We start from the raw sequence: 25,483 nt of genomic DNA, 5'->3' as shown, positions 1-25,483 counted from the left end.
CATATGTAGCTGCATTTTAGATACATACATATATATATATGTATAGCATATTTATGCTGCTATGCTATGTGTATCCATCGGACTATATACAACGTACGCATCCATATATGCATGTACTTTTGTACATATCCGAACAAGTGCAAAGCTTTACCCCTCCCGGCCGCTTTTCATGTTTGTTGTGCCTCTCAATTTGATTTCCTTCTTTCACTTTTTATCCCGGCCTCTGCTCCTAGAGCTTTTGCTGATTTTCTCTTTTTGAGGCAACCTAATAGGTGCTTAAGCCTGGTAGCTACGCTCCTTTGAGCGAATATAACAAGCAATTCAAGAGGGGGAAACAATTATTACGCAAGAATTGCATCCCTTTTAAAGATTAAAAATCAAATGCTGATTCTACTTTCTTTGAGATTACTTGCTAGTAATTTTTACCAGGGCTTCTCGTCTCTTATGCGACTCGATCTGACTTCCATGCTTCACCTCGCGTCTCAAAGTTGCACTTCTGTTTTTCGGCTTGCCTTTCGTTATGGCAACCCATAGGTATGCTGACCCAACAACTTGGGAGTTCGGACATCTTTTAATAGCTTTTAATTACAAAAAAGAAGTAAAATAAAGAGTCCAAAGTTCACCCTGCATCCACCTTCTTCAGCACTTTTCTATTCACCTGAGATTTTTGCTTGTGCAAAAGTTTTTCTCTCGAGTCTCGCCAGTTTTTTTTCCTGCTCCTTTTTTTTCACTCGGAGTAGTATAAGTTTTTAATGTTGTGGATCCCTGCAACCTTTTTTCACGTTTTTTTGTTCTACCTTTCAGAAGGAACAGAGAGTTCTCTCTCTTGCCTTTCTCCCTTCATATATTCAACAAATATTAAGAATATTTGTGGTTGGGTTGAAAAGTTTATTACAAAATTTCAAAGCTATCCATGGAAATTGTTAGGCGCAGTGGTGGAGGGAGGTGTGTGTACCTTCAACTTGTTATATTTATTGTTCCTTTCTTCTAGTTTCTTAGAGTATTGTTTTGCTGTAGGAATAAAATGAATATTAGAATTTCCAGCACTGTTTCTAGCATTGTTTTGTTCGTTTTCTAGCACTGCTTTTTTCCTCTGATGTTCCCTAAAATCGTTGGTGTTTGAGTTGAGAACTTTCAACTGGCTGCAACATCTGTTGTATGGGAGGGATGTGTACCCTATATTTTTACTTCAATGATACTTCAGGTGGAAATACTGTCTCTGGAGTGTGTCCTCTGTGGTGGAGCCTGCCCTGCATTGCAATGCGTGGCTGCAGCTTAAGCTCGTCTTTGTATGCCTTTTCTCTCTCTCTCTCTACACTTTGTGCTCTGCTTTTTCTCTTTCCCTTGGATCCCTTCCCGTCTCTACCTTCCTTTCTCTTGGCCTTTGTCTCTTCTCCTTTTTCTCTTGGGGGCCCTGCTGCCTCTTCACTTTCATCGCTTCGTCGTGTGTGTGTTTTTCAGTTTTTCTTTATTTTTACACACACTCGACGTCAACATTTGCATACCCTCGTCCTCTCACTCACCCTACACCCGCTCTTATTTCTCTCTCTCTCACTCTCTCTTTGTGTCTTTTCTCCTTTTCTCTCTGTTGCATTCTGTGCCTGCTGTCTCATTCCTCTGTGTGTGTGTGTGTGTGCGTCTGCGACTGGCAAGCAAATTAAAAATTCAATTTTGTTGTGCAACTTTTGCACTTTGCAATGCACTGCCACTGCCACTGCCACTGCCCCTAGCCCAGGCTGTGTGCCACCCACTCCATTGCGTGCAATATGTTATTAGAGAATGGCAAACCCTCCCAACTGTTTGGCCTCTCCTTTACCCTTTTTTTAATGCACTTTTTGCTGTTGTTTTCCGGCTGTTGTGTGCGTGCCAGGACACGCCTACAATATTTCCTTTTTTGTTCTCGTTTTCTTCTGTGCGCTTTAGTACGCAAAAGAGTGGCTCCAAGGGGAGATGACTTTGCAGCGGGGTTTGTACATCGATTAGATTTCCAATCACAAAAGGGTATATTCAATTCGTATAATATTTGGCTGTATCTACGCCTCGTTTCCAGCTCCCCTCTCTCTCTCTCTCTCTCTTGCTGCAAATTTATTTTAATCCATATTTAGCAGATAATTGTTAATTAATTAAATCCAATTAAATAAATACCAAAAGTCTGCACGCTGACAGATGTCAACCTGCTGACTGTTTGCCTCTCGGCTGTGCCCCTCTGTGTGCACTTGCCACTGGTATGCACTGTACTTTATTCACCACTTACAGCATTCACTGTACCTTTTTGTGGCCCCATTATAACCAATTTTGTGCTGCATTTAGTTGTCGACGATTGTTGCTGTTGCTGTTGCTGTTGGTTGTTGCTGTTGGGTTTTGTGTTCGGGCCTCGTCGCTGTGTGGTGTTTGCCCGGCTTTGTCGTCGTTTTGGCTTTGCAACGTTTTGTTGTTGCGTCGGTCAGTTTTTGGTTGCCACATGGAGTTGGAGTTGGAGATGGAGATGTGGCAGCAACAGCAACAACTTAAATTGCGCACTTTGCGTTGCGATTTTCAACATCTCCAACAGTGGTCTGATGCTGCCTGCTGTCGACGAAGAGCGGAGACGACGACAACGACAACATCGTCGCTGGTTTTGTGCCCCCATGTGGCCCCCGTGCCTCTGCCTAGGTTCACATTCTCATTACAGTTCATTCACCCAAAAGATACGGCTTTATGTATCTATTAGTTATGTATGTGCTTCGGCCTTCAGTTCAGTTAGGTTGTGGTTGCTGCCTGCTGCCTGCTGCAGCTCCAGCTCTAAAGCTTGCCCCATCGACAGCAGAGCTGCCCCAGCAGCCACCAGCAGCAGCAGCAGCATTTGCGGCAACAGCCTCTCCTGCCTGCCTGCCTGCATTTTCAGCCAAGTTTTGATTTGTGTTTTGTTGTAGATACACAAACAGAGGCAGAATATCCATCTAGAGGTGGAGCAAGAGGTAGATGCAGCAGCAGCAACAGGAGGAGCAGGAGGAGCAGGAGGAGGTATTGCTACAGGCAGAGGGCAGAGGCAGGGGCAGAGGCAAAGGCTTTGCTGAGGTAGAGGCAGAAAGTTGTATGGCAGTGGCAGTGGCAGCTACTAATGCAGATACAGATACAGATACATTCCTCTTGACCATCTGTCGTCGTTTTTTTCCTCACACTCTCCAGATTCCCCATTCCCTCTGCTCTTCTCTAGTCACAAATTTTTTGTGCTCTTCTCTGCACTCCATTCTTCACTCTCTTCAATTTACATCTTAGACAACAGCCAAAGCATACAAATAATATTGAACCCATGTGTCTAACCTTTTTGCCTTATACAAAAATGGGTCCATGGAAAACCTTCGTACCGAAGCACAAATAACCATTTGCAGGGAAAACAAATCATTTTTGAAATTTTTCAAATGAAAGTTTTACTCTGGCATTATGTACCATTTATGCGCATTTATTTCTCTAACAATTGTCTAATTATTTCTATCTTTTTTTTGCAGGTGAGTTCACATTGACAGCTTACATCAAATATCGAAATAAATATTTGTATTTTGTGGGTAAGAAATTTCGATATTATTCTGCAAATATTCTGATTGGAGACGCTGAAGTGTCTCAATATTTCAATTGACACATTGCCAATGCTCCGTTTTACGTATCTAATGCAAATATCCATCCACAAAGATCTTAATATTCCAACCACTAAAGAAGAAATATAGAAAACTACTAAGAAATACATCGAAAGACTCCACGAACATAATTTTGCCTTAAGTCTTTTAGACTTACTTAACAGTAAGAAGACATTCTCGATCGCCCCAATAGATAAATCCAGCAAACTGAAAAGATGTTACATATAATAGATTGTAGATAAAAAGAGAGGGGAACAAAAAATGGTTTGAGGTTTTATTTGACAACTTTCTGTCTTCGTATTGTCCCTGACCCAAGTCCATACCGCACCTATCCTACGGCACTCTACATTTTCCATGGGCTTACCCATATAGTTTCGAGTCTTTTCTGATGCCTGGGGTTTTCAGGTGTTTTCTTTTCTTAATCTTAGATCCTCTTTAAAACGTTTTTTCTTTCTCCATTTCGACACTCCATAAGCTGTCTTCCAGTATTTGGTATTGTGGTTCCCTTTGCCAGTATTTCTTCACAGCTTTTCTATTTTTCTATTGCCTTTCGGGACAGTCTTTTGGTTTTCCATTTGGTATCTTTGTTTCTCTCTTTTTGTATCTGTATCCCTTGACTGCTTTCGGTTCCCTGTTCTATGGAAAAATTCGCGAAATTTTCGCCCAATCGGAGCTGTTGTTGCTGTTGTCATTTCTTTTGGTCTTTCCTGGTTGCTACTAACGATGGAGCCCCGGGAAAATGGGCGAGAAAAACTAAGCGGGAAAGCGGCCCAAAAGAAACACAGAGAGAAAAAAAAAGCTGCGGATGCCTTTTCCCTTGACCCTCTGCTGCCAGCTCCTCTCAATTCCTGCTCGCCTGTTGGCGATTTTGTGATGTGGCGGGGCTTAGGTTTTCCAATGTGCAACATGCAGCAGCCGCAGCAGCCGCAGCAGCCACAGCAGCAGCAGCAGCAGCAGCAGCACAGCATTGGCGCGAGCAAGAGCGAGAGGAGTAGCTCTAGCTCCTGGTGCTGCCATTTCCAGTGTGTATTTAGCAAAATGTTTTGTTGCTGTAGTTTAGCTCTCGCCCCCCATTTTCCAGGAAGTGGGTGGCATACGCAGTGACTGCCGAAAACGTTGCCGTCAACGCTGCTGCTACTGCTGCTTGCAACTGCAGCATCAAACAACAGAAATGTATACTTACAACGATGATAGGCTACACAGGAATAGACAAAAATGACACAGCACAACAACGCAACAAAGAATAAAATAGAAAACACTACACCAACAACAACAATTATTGCAAAACAATAGCCAAAATGATTATACAAGTAAAAATATAGTCACACAAAATATATTCAACAACAACATACTCGACTCAAAAGGTTCAACAACAGCTACAACAAGCTACTATATACAACAAATTGTACACCAACAGCATCAACTGAAACTTCACCAACAGCTATACCAACCAAAAGAAAAGGCTTTAAAAAGAACCAACAACAATGACAGAAGTTTCAACAACAACTACAACAACGTTTTATGCTACACCAACAAAGGGTCAACTGTGCACAGAAGCCCTTTGGTTTTTGTGTCCATTACCCACATTACACACACAATCCCATTCTCCTCTCTCAATTTTTTCTCTCTCTCTCTCTGTGGAAATGCAGATGATGATTAGGCCTCACCCTGAAGCAACCCCGTGTGACACTTTGTTTTGTGACACAACCATAATGCAGGAGCAACCCATACCAAAGTCTAGCTGCCTTTTATTTGTTGTTTACATACGTTAATTATGAGCTTATTCCAACATTCCCAATTCGCAAGGTTTAATACCAGAGAATTTTGCTGAAAGTAGGAAGAAGAAATGAAGTTGGGAGTGGGATAAAGTAATGCTGAAACATGCCGAATGTGTGCCTCTTACATGAATACAAATTCCATGTCGTTGGAAAATACTCCTCAAACAAAATGTATAGCAATAAAAAGAACCTACAGCGCCTGCCACCTATCATCACCTCAGATACCATTACATACCTGCCAAATCAATGACAAACAATCATTTCAGACAATGATAAATTTAAATACTTGAAAGTTACTTTCAAACAAAATAATTACAATGCATGCACAGCAATTGCAGCACAAATTGAACTTACAATTAACCTTTTCCAGCTGAACACCTTCCATCAATCTATGGTTCGGTAATCGTATTATGTGTTAATAGTTTCCTTTCTGGCATTTCAAACGTAAATGGCCATTTCAATTCAATTAAATGACTGCCATTGTATAGCAATTAAATTAAGAATTTTGTGGAACAATTAAATGCCAGAATATTCGCATTTGCTGGCACACAAAATAATTCAAGAAATTATCAGCAAAATGGGAAGTGTTAAACATTTCAATGGGAATTTCTAATGCATATTGGTTTTTGTTTCTTGTGTATTTTCTTTGTGTGGTTTTATTTTTCTTCTTTTATTTGTTTTGTAAACAATTTCTCAATTTCAAGTTTCATCTGCAGCTGTTGCCGTGCCTTGCCTTTCCTTTCCTTTCCTTTCCTTATTCTTGAACCTTTCAACTCTTCACAATGTACTTTCGGTTTCTATAATTTTCTTTCAAGTTTTCTAGTTCTCTCCCCCAAATAACTGTCTCTCTCTCGCTCTCCTTGCCTTTCTCTCTTCTATTGCATTTTTCGGTTAGCTCCCTAAATCCATCGTCCTCTTTGCAGTAACCCCTTCCAAGAGCAAGCGGAAGCGGAAACAGGAACCCGTCTGTAGCATTTTTTTGTATGCATGGGGAATGCACATACATATGCAAATATTTCCCATATACCATATATCAATATGGTATATAGCGAATGGTAGTCGGGGGTCTCCCACAGGGACTTCGTTATTAACAAAAAAAAAAACAAAAAAAAAAAAAAAACAAAAAAACTAGTAGATCCGAAGCATTTCTCTCTCTCTCTCTCTCGTCGCCCTCGTTGTCGTTGTCGTCATGGCCGCGGCACCACATCGTGTTAATGGCTTGGCGGGCTGCCTGCCGAATATTTTCCACGAATTTCGGAGGGGCAGGCCGGCCCCCAGTGCCTCTGATTGAGGAGCTGCACAGGCAGGGAGCAGTTGACTGCTCCTTGAGAGGTTCCTAGAGAGGTGTGTGTGTGTGTGAGTGCAGCGCGCGCGCATCCTGCACTTATGCAAGTCACGCATCCCAATCCACACACACACACACACACATGGGTGTGTGTGCATAGAGAACATTGTCCAATTCCAAAATGTTCCATTTCGGGTTGCCATAACAATCCTTCTGCTTCGTCTTCTGCATGTGCCCAGCGTGCGTGTGTGTATGGGGCTCTGAATTATGATTTTTGGTTAGCAAAATGTTAGGACACGTGCCACGCCTACCTAACTACCCTACCCCACCGCCAACACCACGCAAAGCTCACCCTCCTCGCTCTCTCTCGCTCTCTCTCTCTGCCTGTCTTTGTCTCGCTCTGAGGCAGGATGGCGACCATCAAACAGTTATGGATACTTCACGTATTAGCCGGCACTCTGCACTCTGGCACTCTGGTGCTCCTACGGAGAGGCCATTAAGGCCAGCCCCCTTCGCTGCCATTTCCAAATATTCCAAATATCGGAAAGGATCTCAAGCTCAACACGCACTCAATTCCAACAGCCCAGCAGTCCGTTTGGCTAGAAAATAATCCTGCAGATTTAGCCTGATTTTAAGAGCGAGAAGGGCATAACCGAACCACCTGGAGAATTTAGGCGGAAACACAGAGGATGGGGAATTCTTGTGAACGAAGAACTTATCTCGATGGTGCTTGTGCAACTGCAAGTGAGTGATGGCAGAGGGCATTGAGTGATTATGTGACTTCAAACCACCCCACCAACATGTTTACGTGAGCGATTACCCGTTGCCACACAGAAAGAGAGAGGTGAAGATGCACTCGGCATGTACATAGACTGCAGATACATAAGACTCTGGATAACCATTCAAATATCAAGTTTAAAGATGATTTTTTCCTACGTTGGAGTATGTCTTGCAGCTGTAACTCGATAGATCTAATACGATTCTTAAAAGCTTCTTCTCTCTTTTCTTGACCACTTGCTCAATTTCATTGTTAATTTGCAGCTCGAATAAGTGCGTGGGTTCTGCCCCAACACCTTGCTAAAGGGTTTCACACTTAATCGAGAGCTCTTTTCCCGTTGCTCTTCGCTCTCGAATCTCCATCGCCTGATGACAAAAACTACACCTTTGTGTGCAACGATAATTGCAAATTCATATAGCCTACTTATCGGCGCCGCCACAGGTGCTCCTCTTCCGGTATGGTCTCTATTCTTCCTTGGGCCAATTTCTGTAATGCCATAATTCCATTTCTACCAACCATTGTCTTGGGCATGGACCAAAGCTGATGCCGAAATCGAAGCCGCTTTGAGCCTCCAGGTGCCAAGTGTCCTGGGAAGGAGTTACGATTAAGGGCATGACCCTTATGAGTTGTGTGTGATATTGGTATTGGTATTGTGTATGGTGTCTATTCCTTTGTTTTAAAGTTTGGTAATATTTCCCTTTGCCTGCTCCCTTCCCTTTTACTGTTCTCCCCACTTGGGCGACACTTCATTAGCACCCCCTTCCAGGACTCTTGTCTCTGTCTCTCACTCTGTCTTGACCCGTGTGCACTCCACTTTCTGTTTTCTTGTTGCCAGCTCTTTTCACCACTTGTTTCTCGCTCCCACTTGCTGGCTGGGACTGCATTGTCAGCTGGCTGTTGCATCAACACCCCATCAACGTGCCACAGCCTGTGTCTGTAGGCTCTTCCACACACGCACACAAAAATGGGCGAAACTTTCCAGTTTTCCTTGTTCGTGCGTGTGTGTGTGTGGTGTCCTGCATGATCCTGCCGATGCGTTTATTAAATGTACATCAAGCTGAAAAATGTAGAGGCCGAAGGACGGACGGGTACGGACACCACCTCACCACAGTGCACCGCACCAGCTTGTTGGCTGCGCTTCGTTCATGTCCTCGTCCTCGTCGGGGGCTTTCGGAGTCGTTCTCAGGGTTCGCCTCGTCCTTGTCGTTGTCGCTCGTTGTCACGAGCCAACAATTTTGTGCTGATTCTATTTTGTCCATAACTCAACCAGCGACCGAATCCATCCAGTCTCTCTCTCTCGCTCTCCCTTGCTCTCCCTTGCTCTCTCTCTCCCGCTCTGACTTTACCTCTGCTTCTCTGGGAGTGTGTGTGTGCCCATCTCTTTCTAGCTCAACACATATTCAGACCATCTCTTTCTAGTCATGCACCCATCCAGCAGCCCAGCCACCGCGTTTCCCGATGCCCAAATGCCACTTAAAGTTTGGTTCCGCTTCTCGTAGTATTCGGTTATAAGTGCCGACCCCTCCTCTCATCTCACTCGCCATCTCTCGTGACATGCAAAGGGAAACGTAGAGAAAACCAAGTAAAAATGCAAACGAAAAGTAACCTCAAACTTGGGAGCCCCAGAAGCAAGGACAAGCCAAGCCCTCAGGGATTGTTAGCCTGCTTAGCAAATGCTTTAAGGCTTTCAGCAAAAAGACAGAGAGAAAACGAGAACGAGAACGAGAACAGAGAGAGCGAGCGCGAGAGAGGAGCATGATGATGCTCCGAAATCTGCTGATAAATATATAAATAATTACCAACAAAATGAAGAGCAAAAGAAAATTACTTTTACTTTGCCCGCCCCAGGTGGCCTTAGTATATGTCTAGTATAAGAGTGTGTATTTAGTATAAGTGTTTCCCGTATAAGTGGAGTTCTGTTTTGTGTCTGTGTGCGCTCCGTCGTCTCTCCATAGATAGATGATTAAATGTGGAATGTGCAACAAGTGGAAATGAGCGAGAGAGAGAGAGCTCTTCGAAGCTTGTCCGAGCTGTTGATTAGGAGCCAGGCAGTTCCTCGAACAACTTTGATTTGCCTTAAAAATTACCCATAAGCGAACTGACATCTCTTTTAAGAATCGGTGGGTAAAAATGACAAAAACTTAAAAAAACATATTACAATTCTTTGAATTTTATAATCTAACAAGACATTATTTTTGGCATACTAGAAATATGCATTAAAATATACTCCCAACTCCATAATTATCTACAAGTTACTTTATTAGGCATTTCTTGTACGAAAATTCCCAATCAGAGACTTATGTACATACCTACACATTGTACATACTGAGAGCGACCGCTGACCCTAAAATGTTTGCTTGCAACATCCAACATTTTAGGTTGCAACATGCCACATCCAACCCCAACTGGGTTCAAATGGGATTTGTTGGTTTTTTTCAACGTTTTTGTTGGTCCCCTAACTGTGTCAGAGCGCTGGCTCTGGAGTCTGGGGTCTAGACGAGAACCAGCTGAAGATGACAAGAAGATGGGAATAGAGGCAGCAGGAAAAAAGCGTTAGGATTCTGAATGCTTTGGAGAGAAATTGAAAAATGAGCTTTGATGGTTGGAAGGCAGCAGCACTTGAAAACTGAATTTTAGTTAAAACTTTATTAACGTATTTTTCGAGTTGGAAAGAACTCCGCATACTTCCAAAATACATGCAGCTTTATATGTAAATATGTATCTTTAATCAAGTATCTTGTCAGATCTTGAATCAATGAACCTTTTGAATGACATGATCCTTGGTCAGTTTCGTTGGAGTATTCAATATCTGCCTAAGTGTGGCTAAAGAAAAGCTCTGGGCTGCTGTAAAATAAAATAATATTTAACGCTTGCAATAGTAGCATTTTGGATTTCGATTTTCGCAGAGGAAAAAAAATGTGAACGAAAAGTGGATTTGGTATTAAACATAACGAGACCAGAGTCTCGCCGTCCAAGGCGATTGTCAAAGTCCTTTCCATCTCTCGTTAGGTCCTCCACACCTCCCCACCCCCCCACGACTCTCTTTTAGCCTTCTCTCTTGGTTTCTCTTTAGAGTCCTAGCCTGCCCCCCCCCCCCTCTCACCATCCGCTAGGAGAAACTATTTTGCGTGGCGCTGTGTCGTTTGTTCGCTGTCTGTCTCTCAGTTTGCCCTCTCTTTCTGTCGGCTGTCTGTTGCGTGTCTCTCTCTCTGGGTGTGTGTGTGTGCTTTTTTTTGCGCTGCTGCTTTCCTTCTTTCTATTGCTGCTTTTCGACCAGCGTCGACGCAGGCAGCGCAGTTGCTGCTCTGCGCCTGCACACACACACACACATACAGTTACAGACGAGCGCACTAACACACACGAAGAGTCTTTCATGTATTTACTACATTCCTCAGTACTTGAAGCGCCTCCGGAAGTGATGGTTTTCATCTGGTGCGGCGCGCATTTCGTAGCATAAGCCAGCAGCTGGTCCGTCCCCCTCTTTGCGGCGTCGGCACTTTTTGTTTCCCCTAGCCCCTGCCCAGCACACACACAACCAATTGTGTGCAAATAAAACAAAGAAATAGTCAAAACAAAGCAGTAGAGTAGAAACAAATACAAAATTAACGCTACTTTCGGGAGCGCACAAGCACTTGTGCTATGTTGCTATGTGAGTGTGGAGAGTGATTACAAACACATAAAGAAGAAGAAGTGGGAAGTGGGAAGTGGGAAGAGGAGCATATGAAGAAGAATAAGCATCCGTAGAAACTGAAATAAAGAAGAAACATTGGTGGTGTGTGCGTGGAAAAGGAAAAATGCGCACCAAAAGGAACGTCAGCGATTTGGGCCTCTTGCATCGCACTTGCATTGTCGGCGGAAAATCGGTGAGCATGAAAAATCCCCACAGAAAGAAAAACTCAAATCAAATTTACATTCAATAAACACGAAATTCCCCCTCTCTCGATGTCTCTTGACAACAACAGCAACCACACATGCGCGCCAGAGAGAGAGAGAGAGCTTTACTCTCGCTCTTTTTCTCCCTGGTCTCGCTCTCCCTATCGCCTCACTGCTCGTCATTCCCAACACTCGCTGGTTTTAGTGAGCGACTTTTTGTTTTGTAAGCCGCTTGGGTTTTCATATTCTGGGCGCCTGTTACTTTCTGTAGACTGCAGCGTCATTGCAGCGAAAACATCGGGTTGCCGTATTTAGTACTGTATTTGCTGGGGTTAGTTCTTCTCTTTAAATACCGATTCCGTATGAAATTGCACGAGCAAAAGGCCCCCAACAGCAGCAAACTTTAACAAAAACTTTCTGGCTGCTGGCTATGGCTTCCCCTACCCAACAAACACCGCAAAACACAACGCATATTTAAAAGATTGCCCAGCACCACAGGCTGAATGAGCGTCGTCGTCGAAAGAGAGCGAACGAGCCCACACAAGAGAGCGAAAGAGTGTGCGAAATACGTGTGAGGTATTGCGGTTGTTTATTGTTTTTACTGGCCGCTGGGGGGCGCTAATTTGCTTGACGGCGGCGACAAGCTTAATGTGAGGTGGGAAACAGTACAGTGGAAATTGTCTCGAATGTACCAACCAAAAATTTGCCAACCTACAAATTTACTTCTCTATAAATCTTCATCAACTTTAATACTTTTTCTTAACATTTATGTCCAATATTTCAATATAAATTGAATAAAAGAACGGATTTGTATATATTTATGTTATTTTTAGTTTTGTATTTGTGATCTCTGCTCCTCTTCTTGCACTGCACATCGAGTGAACACTGTTTTCGTTTTTTCCAAATGATTTACGAATGATACGAGACTGCTACGACAACTACCATCAAATGTTGACAAATATGCTATATGTATGCGTATGCATATACATATGTATACTTTTTTGGCAAGCCAATTAACATGATTTATACAATAATTCAATTTTGTATGTATGTATGTATATTCGCTTTGTATTCATTTCCTCCACCCACCTCTTAAGCATTCAATTATCATAGTTCTTTGGGTGATCCATATCGCGCTCGCTCTCTCACATGATTGGTTTTGGAATTAATGCCAACAAATTTGCAGGGTATTTTGTTGGGTTTGCTTTTTTTTATTCTCTTTGCGTTTGCTTATCTCTTTTTGTCCTGCCCCCCCCCCCCCCCCTTGTCTCGGTTGCTATTGCTGAAGTCTTTTACTCGTTATCTGAGTCCGTATGGGACCGCCTGTGCATTCTGGCGCTTATGGTTTGCCTGCTCGCCTTTCCTCGGCACCCAGCACTTGGCATACGCGTCATACAACAAAGTTTGTGCAAATTTCGCTCATAAACCTGGTGTAGGTGAATATCTGAATATGGGGTTTATTCCACTCTATACGGATTAGTCCCAAAGAGGGACCTCAGCATTTAAAGAGTTTAATTTTCAGTATTATTTCAGGTATTATTTTATTATCATCAGAAGAGCAGCTTACTTGTAACGGCAACTGTAAAGCTTACAGCAGCCAGAGGGTGGTTGATAATGGCTGAGAGGGAAAGAGAGAGAGACAACTAAATTATAACAGTTTCTGCTTGTGCATGCGTGTGTAGAAGTGTGCATGCGGCGTGGGAGTGAGAGAGTGAGTCAATATGTCACTCTGGGTTGTCAAATGATACCTAGAAAAGTTGAGGATAGTTAATTAGCAAAGCGGCTGTTATTTTTTCCAAGAGTTTGAGCAAGTTGTTACTATATAATTGCATATAGTTAATTAAGATAAAAGATAAAATAAAAAAAATATCATTATAAATAATTTGAATAATTGTATTATCCTAACTAATTTGGTTAAATGTATTAGTTTTAACAGTCGTGTGCCTAACAGTTGAGCATTTTTTGAGCACTTTTGACAACCCTACCCTCAATGCAAAGATATTCACTCGGCTCAGTCACTCCTCTTTCGTTCTCGCTCGCTCTGTGGCCCACATACATTTTGGTCGGTCCGTCGGCTCTCTGCCGAGTCTCCATTCGAGGCAACGCAACGCGACACGACGCTTTGCGGCGAGACTCTCTTTCTGCGCCGCCTGTTTCCCTGTTAAATTGGCGGTTACACGCGCGCGTCAGGTACACGGATGCACCGCACACAAAGCGCAGACGACGGCACACGCATCGGATTGACGCTGTCGCGGCATTCTGTTTCCTATTTTCCCTAAACGGGTGGTTGTTTGGCTGGGTATCTGGTCGAATGGTTGTACGGTCGGGTCGGTCACTCCGTTCGGGTCCCAGTCTCTGGGATATGGTCTGGTGCCGAGTTCCGCTGATTTGCTGTTTGCTGCTTATCAGGCGACTCATCGATTTTTTTTCAGCTCTCTCTCGCTGAGTGACTGCTTCGGCACTCCCTCTGCTTTGGCTCATTTCGCTTCCACTCCGTTCGCTTGCCTCACTTACACTTGCGCCGCCTTGCTCTCTTTGCGTTGTGCTACGTTTGTCTACTTTCATATGTTGCTGTGTGTTTGCGTTTGCCTGCACTCTGCTCTCCCATTCTGCTGTGTGTGTTTGCCTGTTCTGCCACTGTGTTGCTCATTGTTCTGGCTCGACTCTCCCTCCCTGATTCGTTTAGCTTGTTCTCTCGCGTTTGTTGCCATGCCTGCTCGCTCACGCTCGTGATTTCTTTGCCTCTTTGCATGCTCGCTCTCCCTCCCTTTCTCACGCAAGTTGATGCTGCTGCTTGCTGTTTCTTCCGCTCGCTGTCGACTGCTCTGCTGGCAATTGCTGTGCGCCTGTTCTTTCCCTCGAATATCGAATCTCGATTTCGACGAGATTTTGTTACTACAGACAGTCCGTGTCCATCCACAACTCCACAGCTCCGCCACTGGTTTCTCTCTCTTTCTATATTGCTCTGTCCCTCTTGTGTGCTGTGTACATTTGAAATTATTTATTTATTATATAGATTACAAATTCCTCGTTGCCCCAAGGAAAAGTGGTTTCACAAAAAATACATATAATAAAGAGAGAAACGGAAAACACCGACTGACTCGGTCGGTTTACCCGGGTGTGGAATTCTGTCATGGTCTGGGACTCCAATCGTCGTCGTAGTCGTAGTCGTCGGTCGTCGCACTCACTCACCTTCACCACAAAAACCTCACCACGGAGACGACGACGACGACGACGACATATGTTGACCGTCGTCTCTCTCTCACTCACTCATTTGCCATATTTAATTCTATTTAAATGAAAATGAACTGAAACCGATTACAATCCCCTCCCCCCTTTCCGTGCCGAAACACCACCACTAGTCGATCCGACCAGACCCCGGGCTAGACCCAGACCCCGGCCAGACGTGCCAAGCGTCGCGCCATGCAGCCAGCAAGCAACTGAATTGATAACAACACCCGATCCGACCCGACGAACGAATCCGCCAGCGACTACGACGACGCCTGCGACGGCAACGAACCCCAACATTTCGCCAACGACAGCGGCAGAGACAGAGGCAGAGGCAGAGGCTGGGGCCAGCGCCACTCAACAGTCAAGTGCTTTGCTTGCCTCAGCCAAAGCAGCGTGTGAAATATTTCTCAGCGAAATAGGAGAAAAAAAATGTTTCTTATGTTAGTCGCAAAACAGATACCCTATCCTATTTAAATTGAATTGAGATGTGGGACACCAACCTTACGGAAATATCCCAAGTAACAGATGGAAAAATGCATAACAAATACCGACATATTAAAAATATGTGTACATACATTTATTAAAAAGCAGTAGCAAAGCGACGAGATTGACGAGATCCTTCTTGTTTAAATTTAATTGAGATGTGAGGGATGTGGAAATATGTATATTCCACTACCTCTAGTTACAGATGGAAATATACATTACACATATGTAATAGTAATTGATTGGCTTTGGAGACCCTTCTCTTAGTCATTGAAAACGAAAATTAACAATGCCTCCCTCCATTGCAGGGTATTCAAAAAACACACAAGAAAAAACAGCAACAAAACGAAAAGTAAAACCGACAACGACAACAACAAAATTGCAAAGCTCTCAATGTGCGCGCGCCCCCCAAAGCACAAGGCGAAAAGCGTTGAATGAATTCTCAAACAGCAACACCGAACACCAGCACGATATAAAGATATACAGACAGTGGAAGCCTCTCACACAAATCCGAAAGCAGAACACATGATTAGCCTAGTAAAACGAGGCATTGTCGGGCGGGTGGTCGCAGAGTGTCAGTTCGGGACAGGGTGGGTGCAATGCGGTGTAAAGCTTTTGGGACGGGAGTTGTGCTCTCAGCAACGATAGGCACACTCTAGAACAGTGGGACAAGAGCGGAAAACGAGTAACTCAAAAATGATAATTTGAGTTCCATTAGCATCAAAGTTAATGTTATTTTTTAATTCATGAGACCAATTAAGTGATAAAAATGATTTCAACGAAACAAATAATTAAAAAAACTGTACATACATACATATGTATGTCTCAATTAATGTCAAACGCCATTCAAGCTGCAGTCAAACTTCAATCTGATGCCGCAATGCATTTTCCATCTGTAAAAGATATCTATTTCTTGTTTCTGTTAATTATTAAGTACTTGATATTTTCATAAACATTCGTAATGACATGTCTGTCATATTATGTATTGCCCCAATAAGTATGCTAATCCATTTGCCAATTTTACCCACTGTGCGTGGCTGCCCTCTCACCCATTCCTTCTGTGGGAGCTTGTGTGTGTGTGTGAGTTTCGTGCGAGCAATTGAAAGAAGCGAAAAAAAAACCGGTTGCAATGTTTACCGACATTTTCCGCTACGTTGGCAGAGCGCAAGCAAAGCAAGAGAGTGATTGTCTGTGTGCGAAAAAGAGAGAGCAATAACTGGCGAGGAAGGTCGTCGTCGTCGTTTTCGTTGTCGTTGTCGTCGGGCATGCCGAACAAGTGCTCGTGTCGTCGTTTGCCCCGACGTCGTCAGGCCATAACCGGAAGGTCGCCTTTACCACAACATTTATTATGGAAAATCGCGTAATCACTGTCGTATCACATTTTTTGTTGTTACTTGCTTCGCTCTCTCAGTCCCGTCCCTGTTGGGTTCGTTCGTTCGTTCGTTCCCGTACGGTTCCGTTCCGTTCGGCTCGTTATGTTCTTCCACCATCACCTCTCTTTTCCCTCTCCCCGACTCTTGTGTCTGGTTTGGTTATATTTTTAGCAGCAGACGACTTCAAACTTGTTGCAAGTTGTTGCTGCCTGTTGGCGTGTGTTTGATGTGCGAACTCTGTGCAAACTTTATGGTTTGGTTTTTTCTTTTTCTTTTTTTTTCTGTATTTGTTATTCTTTGGCTTTTTCTACATGATCTTCTTGTGCCCACTGTTTCCTGTTATTTTTCTATCTTAAAGCTCTCTTTTTACTTTGTTAGCACATTTAGCTGGGTTCGTGGCTGATTAAATGGAAAGAAAAATGCTGCCATCATTCCAATTGCATGAGACTTCCTCTAACTCTCTCTCTCCCTTGGCCTTTTTTTCTTGCTCTTTGGGTTTGCTGCTAATTTTTTTGGGGGAAGCTTTTTTGTTGTTTGGTTTTTGTGTTGCTTTTTCTAATAAGTAGCGGAGCTTTACCTTTCCGTGGGGCTATGGTGGGGAGAGGATACCGCATTGGAGGGCCGAAAATGTTCTCGCACACCTACACACACTGACGCAGACACCAGTTCCAGTTCCATGGAAGCCGCCGACGTAAGCTAACGGCATATTCCAATGCAATTTTATTCAATGCAGAGGCGTGGGCATGTGGGGGAGGCGTAGCCCATGGGCGTGGGTGTGTGTGTGTATGTATTTGTGGGGATAGGGATAGGTAGAGAATGGTCTGATGGCGGTTAAGTTCTGTTCTGGTTCTGTTGAGGCCATGGTCGTGTGGACGTGGGGACCCCACTGTCGCGCGGCCATGGGCGTAGCTGCAGTTTTGGTGGTGGTTGGAAATCGCCTGGAAATACCGCTAGCTTGTATATATACATCATTTTCTTTCGTTCTTTTTTTTCACTGGAAAAGTGCTAGGATTTTTCTACTTGCGTTGCATTCCGACCACCCGCCACCCCCTGGAATGTGTGTGTGTGCATTGGAAGGCTGTGCTCTGAGGCCGGCAAACTTCAGTTGCATGCTGCATGCGTGGACAGTGCCTCCCCCCTCCTCGGCTCACAAAGAGAAGAGCCGTAACCGAACCCGAACCCGACATGGCCCAGCCGTTGCGACCACCACAGAGTCGAAGTCCTAGAGTCCCCCATTTTGACCCGTAATCGTATGTTTATGCCGATTCCAGGGCTCGTAACGTTTGTAGCCCCCATCGGATTTCTCGTTTAACCCCATCGGGCATTTGATGATTTGCAAAGTGGATTTTGTGTATTTGAAGATTGTTCGACTTGGAACTACTGCCGCTGGTACTGTGGTGCTAGTGCCATGCAGTTCTCTCCTACTCGTTATTGTTGGATATATTGCTAAAACTGGTTTACTGTTGGCCGACTGCAGTCTTCCCCTCTCCCTCTCGCAACCCTGCAAAAGCTAACCACGGCTGCCCGTGTGTGTGTGTGTGTGTGTGTGTGTGTAACCCTTTTAAGCGTGGATTGCTCTTTGCACTTCCTTGCATTGCATTGCCCAATAATACATACATAAATATGTGCATATGTACATACATACAACATACATATGCACTTTGCCTTCATTTATTTTAGTTTTTTCTTTTTTCTTTTGTTTTCTTTCTCAGTCAGCGTCCCTCCCCTCCTCTTTCTTTTCTTTATCTTTTTCTGGCACTTTTTGGTTCAATATTTTTCGTCGTTCATCCTTCTGCCACCTTTCTCTATGGTTCATTCATTTTGAAGATTTTTAGCTGTCTCAGCTTGTATTTTAAATCGATTGGAGTCAATAAGTGGGGTTACTGATTATGCGTGGAAATCTCAATGACTCGAATGTTCCCCTTGGGGCCGTTACTTTTTCAGAAATGTGTGACTTATGTTAAGGTACAGTGCGTAACCTTCTATACACTGACGAACATTTAAAGATTGCATTCACCGTATGTATATATGTATGTATGTCCATATGTTATGTACATATTCATATATATGTGTGTATGGTATGTACATACGTTGAGGAGGTGTCTTATTGCACCAATTATAATTAGCAACGAAAATGGCCAGAAATTGCAGCCCTCCTCCCTTTTGGGTTCAGCTGGGTCGTCAAATTATATTTGGTGAGCAGTTGAGAAGCGCTCTACTAACACTCTTGCATGTTTTATGCACAGATACAAGATACAGATGTATCCGTTCGTTGTATGGATGTGGTGTGCGGTGTATGCGTGTTGAGTACTGTACACAAGTTTTGCAGTCAGAGTCCATTTTGCTACACTTAAAGTGCGCCCCGTTGTAGCAGCCAACAGCCAACAGCCAACATCTTTGTTGTTGTATGTGCGTGTGGCATGTGGAATATTATGCGCCGCGCGCATACACACACACACAACACAGACACAGCCACACACACGTAGAGAGAATCCCCCAATCCAATCCACAAAACGACGCATGCCGCGCAATGCGATTGCGACTTCGTCGTCGTTGGCGTTGTCGTTGTCGTCGTCTCGTGGTTGTCGTTGTCGGCCACTTCATCATCGACAAGCAGCAGCAGCAGCAGCAGCAGCAGCCAGCAGTCAGATCCGCCGCCGCCGATGTGTTGCCAGTTGCCAAGCAGGCAGTTGGCTAAAACAAAGCAGAGCTGCTGGCTCACTGCCCGAACCCGAACCTGGACCTGGCCCTGGACCCAGACCCGGACCCGGACTCTCCGCCCCCCCCACACAGCAGCAGCAATGGCAGCAGCAGGACCCGCTGCTTCCACCATTTCTCTCTGCTGTTGCTGCCCAATAATACAACAGCGGCAACGCCAATGACAGCCCAAAGTGCTCTTGTTGTTGCTTGTTGCAAGGAGAGTAGTACCCTCGAGAATGTGCCACCAATTTGGTTGCCTGTGTTGGCCCGCCTGCTGCCTGGTGGCAAATCGTTGCATATTTGATAGCATTACGTTGACTGCTTGCTGCTGGCACACTATTTATCGATTAGTTATTGTTGGAATTTACAGAATTTTGGGGAATCTTTTAGGAGGTTTAGAAGCTTTCAATATTTATGTAGATATCTCTGGCCGTCTTCGGCACTAGTAATTAGATTTTAACTTGATTGGAGATGCATATTATAATAGATTGTTCCTATATTTATTTATCGATCACTTTGTATCGCTTGTGTCCTTTTGCTTATGGAATATTTTGACAGTGAGTCATTCAAGAGAAAATCTAAGCTCATGTAGTATAAGAACAGGACTTGCTCCCGTCTCTTTGGGATCCTATATTTAACAGGTAATCCGTCACTTCGATTCTCTCGTTGCTCCTGGTGCGCTGGTGCTGGTGCTGGTGCTGATGCTGATGCTCTCTCATACACACATTCCTTTGGCTGCTGCAGGCGCAAGTGTTGCCACCTTCTTCTTCTCATTTGCCTAGTGAATGCTTGCTGACTGCCACACGGTTGAAGAGAGTGTGTGGATGTTGCGATGGATTGGTGGTGGGGGGTGGGGTGGCTTGGCGCTTGATGATGGTTAGTCCTGTGTGTGCGTTTGTGGGTGTGTGTGTGTGTGTGTGTGTGTGTGTATTTACGTGTCTGTGTGTTTGGTACTGTGGTGGGCTAAGGTGTGTTAGTGGGTATGTCATGGTGCATGGAGCATGGGGGGGTAACCATGATGAGGCCGCGAACCTCTGACGACGACGACGAAAAACTCACTGAAAAACGATGCGAAATGGTTTGGGCAATGATAAAGCATGGGTAGCGGGTGCCAATGGATGGGGGAGGCTCTACGTTGGCGGTATAAAAATTGCAAAAGGAAAACCCAACAGCAACAACAGCAACAACAACAACAAACAAAAATTGTGTTCGGTGCTCGAAGTGGGGCGGGGTGGTCGGCTACGCATTTGGAAGTTTTTAGCTAAGTTGGCAAGGCTGCTCCTGCCTGCCTGCTGGATGATGATGGTGCTGCTACCGCTGCAAGCAGTTGTTTGTATGTGTGCGTATATCCCCCACACACACACATAAATATATATATATATATATTCAACCCATTTCGTGTCATACCACCACCCCCCAACCCCCTCTTTGGCACACTGTGTCTTTCTTTCTCTCTCTCTCTCTCTCTCTCTCTATCTGGGTTGTTGTTGTGTTTGCCGTTTTCTTTGGGCTGCTGCTGTTGCGTCGCTGCTGCTGCGTTGGCTCTGCTGCTGCCCATGTGCCTCGGCTGCTACTGACGCGCTGTTGCTCTTTGCATTCGTTCGTGCAGCGGCAGCGCAGCGACGACCAGCATCAATTCAGTTTCAGTTTCAGTCGCAATTCAAACGCCATCAAAATCAAAACGGTAACACACGAAAAAGCATAACAAAAGCACAGCCCAACAGCCCAAAGCACACGGGCCAACAGGCACACACAACAAATGCAACAATCCAATTAATGGGTTCATTAAATGCAATAACAAAAACATTCCTAACATATAACAAAAATACGCGGATAATGATAATGAAGATGCAAATTCTTACAAATGTTTTTTTTAATGTGAACTTAAAAAAAACACACACAAAAAGAATAAGTAAAAGAGATGCCAAAGTGCAAGTGCTGAGGAGAATTAAATCCCTGGTGTAATGTGCAATTTGTTTAAACAATTCATATTCTCAACAACAAAAACAAAAAGTAAACAACAGTTCAAGAGAGTAACACAGAGAGAGAGAGAGAGAGAGTGCATGCTAAAAGTGCAACAAAACGGGAAAAAGGAGACCCAGAACTAGAGCCAGAAAGAGACAGCGACAGCGATTATTTAATTTGCTGTTTTTTTTATCTGTGTGTGCGTGTTTGTGTGTGAAATAGAAATATGCAAACAAAAATCATAAAAGCAAAACAAAAGCTAGAAAAATTAGAAATAGGAGAGGCAGCTAACGAATGATTGAGAGAGAGAGAGAGAGAGAGAGAGAGAGTGTAGAGCGGGTGCAGCAACGACTGGAAACCAACAAAATATCTGTGCCAAATTGTTGGTGTTCCCTTTTTCCAGAACATCTGATCGGAAGATTCTTAAATGATAACTTGAATGAAAGAAACTAATGGATTTAGAAAAGCAACATTCGAAATAAATCTCTTTCGGGCTCCTGTGTCTACCCACACACACACACACACACACACACATTTTCGATTCCCCTCGTTTCAAGATTCTTCCCACTCACAAATTCGTAAGAGGATTCTCCCTCTTTCCTGCCACACAGTAAGAGGATTCTCCTGCCCACACACACGTCTGTACGAGGATTCTCCTACCCACACACATAACTCGCATTTTCTAGTAAGAAATTTCCATTGGTTCATACAGGTGTTCCGTTTCCCATTATTTTCCATTATTATCGATTCCCGCCTGGAATAATCTTGCAAATTTGAACTCTCCTGTTGCATCTTTCCACATGATTTTCTCATTTGTCATTTGAGAAGCATTTCTCACCAATTAATCCTTTCAAAAATAATCTGTAAACCACATTACTAATGGCAATAGTTTTTAAATCAAAAAACCAAATTAGCTGCGAGTTTATAAGTTTATAACACAATTAATGATGCTTATTAGTTCTTTGTATATTTTCTGCATTTCATCTGAATTTGTTTCCCATCCAACCTGCAACCTGTTCGCATCATACTGCTCTCAAGAACAGAATTTAGGAATTTCGTACAAGTATTTGATGCAATTTTCTCGCTCAATTTAGTACTACCAATTTCGTAGAATTTCTTCGCAAGAAAATAGTATCTATTATGAATTTTTGTTGTCCCCCCATCGAAGGCATCTGTTCCTATCGCTCTTGTTTTTACATTGGTCCTTATTTTTATTTTTTCAATTTTTCCCAAAACCAGCAATGGAATTTTCCTAACCCCCATCCGGACCTAAGCTTTTTGCTGGGAAAAAACTTTCCCTGCCGTCGGAAGGAAATTAAAATAAATTAAAATACAAATAGCGAAAGAGAACCCTTTTTTTTGGCAAACAAAAATGTGAGAAAATGTATAAAGAAAAATATACAAGAAAATGTTGGGGGGTAGCGGTAGCTGTGCAAAAATACATAGAAAAGCGAGAAAAATGGTTGTCCAACACCAACACCCTAGAAATAATTTGGCTTGGCGCTCATGAAATGTTGCCAAAGCTTTGCTTTTGACGCCGTTTTCGTGGGTCTTATCTATCTCTTTTTTTGCGATTCTCTTTATGGTCTCCTCTTTCTTCCACCGTTTTTTCGCTCTCTGCTTTGTGTATCTTCTGTGTGTGTTGTGCAGCAGCCAGCTAAAATTGTTTATTTCTCGAGAGTTTTGTATGGAAATGTATCTGTATCTCTAGCTGTTGGTGTGTATGTACTATATACATACATATGCATTAATGTATGTGTATCTCATCAGCAAGTATATGAATGTATGTATCTGTAGGCATGTCTCGTACAAATCACGTTTTTTTTTTTTTTGTAGATAACGGTTCGAGCGATCGTCTCGCAGCGCTCTCAGTATCTGGTGGATACATACATAAATTGATATCAATTAACGTCACCCAAATCAGAAGTGATTTGGGCCCTTATTGCATGCTAGTATCATCTAATGAATCAAAGTAGCATGCGAAAATTCAGCCCAGAAGAAAATCCATCCGCCATTCCAGAGAACTCAACAATCCAATGGAGCAGCAGAAAAGAAACAGTCCGTCAGCGTTTTAGGCAGTGCTGCCACTATTTCAGAGCTAGATTTGTCCATCTTTGTAACTTTAAGAAGCGAATCCACATTGAAGTATTGTTAATCTAGCCTGAAATGAGCTAAAATGGCAGCATTGCCTGTAGGCCAGCGTCAGTTTTGCCATTCAAAGGTACAGTGGATACTGCGCTTGAGACTCTGCACTAAAACCGAAAGTCCTCCTTACTCCCGATTAAGGCATGGATAACACTAAAATCGTGAACATAATACATACATATGCATGTAAGCAGTCTATAATTGTTGCCTTCGCTTTTAAATGCATGAATTCCCATATGAATTCGAGAAACTTCATGCGAGCAGGGACCACTGTAGAGAGGCGAACGCCGCTGTTGGTGTTTTTTGCTGATGGAATGGAATGGAACCAACGAGAGTTGCCTCCACTCTTCCACTGTGTTGCTGTTGTATTTGTCATGGGGGTCTGCTTTTGCTGTTGTATCTCTGCTGCAGATGCCTTTTTTTTCTTTCTTATTAGAATTAATAGACAAAACTCCAGCAGATACACGAACACAAACACAAACACAGATACAGAAACCCGCAGTCAGAGGCGTTGTGGAACCATTGAGGTGGATGATGGGGGGGGGTATTTGAACTAAATTCAATGCTCAGTCGCCCGCTGCCTCTGCCCCGCACCCTGCTTCCCCTTTTCATACTCTGTCTCTGACTTTTGTCTCTCTTTTCCATTTTTTGTTGTTTGTATTTTTGCTTCTCTTTGTTGTTGTTTGTTTTGTTGCCGTTGGCGCGGCTCTTCGAAGCATTTTGCACTCGAACCCCGAGCTCGAGCTCGAATTCGATTTCGGACTCGACTCCGAACGCAAAATGAGCGAGAAATTAGCAGAAAAGGTGTGTAAGATGACCAGGGGTAGGTGGGCGTTGGTTGTATCACGGGGGAATTGGCAGTTGACACTCTGTTTAATCGACCGACCGATGGACACCATAACCGAAAAATCTGCCATACCTCGCGTATGTAACTTTGTGATACGCTGTTTTATATTCATATATATGTATGTACATACATATGTATATGTACACAGATAGGATACATACATACATCTGTACATATGCATGTTAAAGCCCGCAGAACGATTGGCGTGTGTATACCATACATAATTTTTGTGTTATTGAAGCTTCCGAAGGGCACTTCCCCCATACACAAACCCAAAAAAAACTACAACAATGGGAGCACACAACTTGTGGGATAACTTACTAAATTACTTTGAATCAGGGCGATCAGAATACATATGAATCCTGATTTCCTTATGCTATTGATGCTTAAGCTTTATAAACCGACTCTCATCTCAGACTTGCCTAAACTGAGGTCGAGTTCTATACGAGAATTTCCCTTTTTAACTCTTGGATTTGAGTTTTTATTTATGAGTGGATCAGTGGATTATGAGCTTTTTGGTATTTATTGTAGATATCTGGTATTTTTTCTATGATGTATTTCTAGCGAGTTTATCTTTTATAGTTGTTTGTTTTTTTAGTTTTTTTATTTTTATTTTTATATGTGGTGCTCTGGTGTTTCATCTAGGATTTGTATCATTAAATATAAGGAAAGTAATTAGCTGTCGGAAAGTACATAAATTCAATTTACCATTTAAATGCAAATGTTCTTAAGAGTTCATTGAACTCTCGTAGTACCTTAAGTCGGTTGGTAGAATATCTCAGGATCTGTTAGGAGTTTTCCACGACGTGAGGAATGTCGTCAACTTTGGAGACAGCTTCCATGGCATGTGTGTGAGTGTGTGTGTATGTACCTACAACATGTACATACAAAGTGGGGAACCTCTTTATGGGTGAACTTCTGTTAAAGTTTTGCTGTCATCGTTTCATAGCTTATCGGTTGTGAGGCCGGCCTACCTCTGCCTGCCTGCTGCTGCTGCTGCTGTGTGCTTGCTTATTCTCCTTCTTTTCTGCTTGGTACAGTGGCAAAATATGACTTGAACCGGTTCAATGTTGGAGCTTTGACTCTCGCTCTCTCTCCCGCTCCTCCTCACGCTTGTCGCTTGTTTAGATACAGATACACATTATGTACAGAAGTCGATTGTTGTTGTTGTTGGAACTCGGAGATACGGGAACTTGGAGATTGTACATACAGACGAACAGACAGACAGACAGACAGACAGACAGAGACCCAAGTCGAAGAGTCGTTTTGAGACGCTTCTGGATGCCTACAGTTTTACCATTTCATTAAATGTACATATGAATGAATGTATGTATGTACATACATTTGTATATAGGAGCCAGTACATGCATACATACAACATTCTTTTTTTTTTTGCTGTACGTTTATCATA

General features: G+C 43.3%; 1 protein-coding gene across 3 annotated transcripts in view; it reads left to right on the top strand.

Moving 5' to 3' along the window:
- LOC117580893 (neurogenic protein mastermind) overlaps positions 1-25,483 on the top strand; it is an 84,787-nt gene that overhangs the window by 13,936 nt on the left and 45,368 nt on the right. Inside the window, exon 1 of one of the 3 annotated variants that reach the window (XM_034267647.1) lies at positions 11,213-11,318. The exons of the other annotated variants lie outside the window; for them this stretch is intronic. Coding sequence (XP_034123538.1) covers positions 11,250-11,318 — 69 coding nt within the window. The 5' untranslated portion in view covers positions 11,213-11,249. Of the gene's footprint in view, positions 1-11,212; positions 11,319-25,483 lie in introns of those variants that run through there. 3 annotated transcript variants of the gene reach the window in all.

The sequence above is a fragment of the Drosophila guanche genome, unplaced genomic scaffold (assembly GCF_900245975.1).
Source record: "Drosophila guanche unplaced genomic scaffold, DGUA_6, whole genome shotgun sequence".
NCBI lineage: Eukaryota > Metazoa > Arthropoda > Insecta > Diptera > Drosophilidae > Drosophila > Drosophila guanche.
The sequence above is the reverse complement of the archived record's forward strand: the minus strand, read 5'-3'. Positions and strand labels throughout refer to the sequence as shown.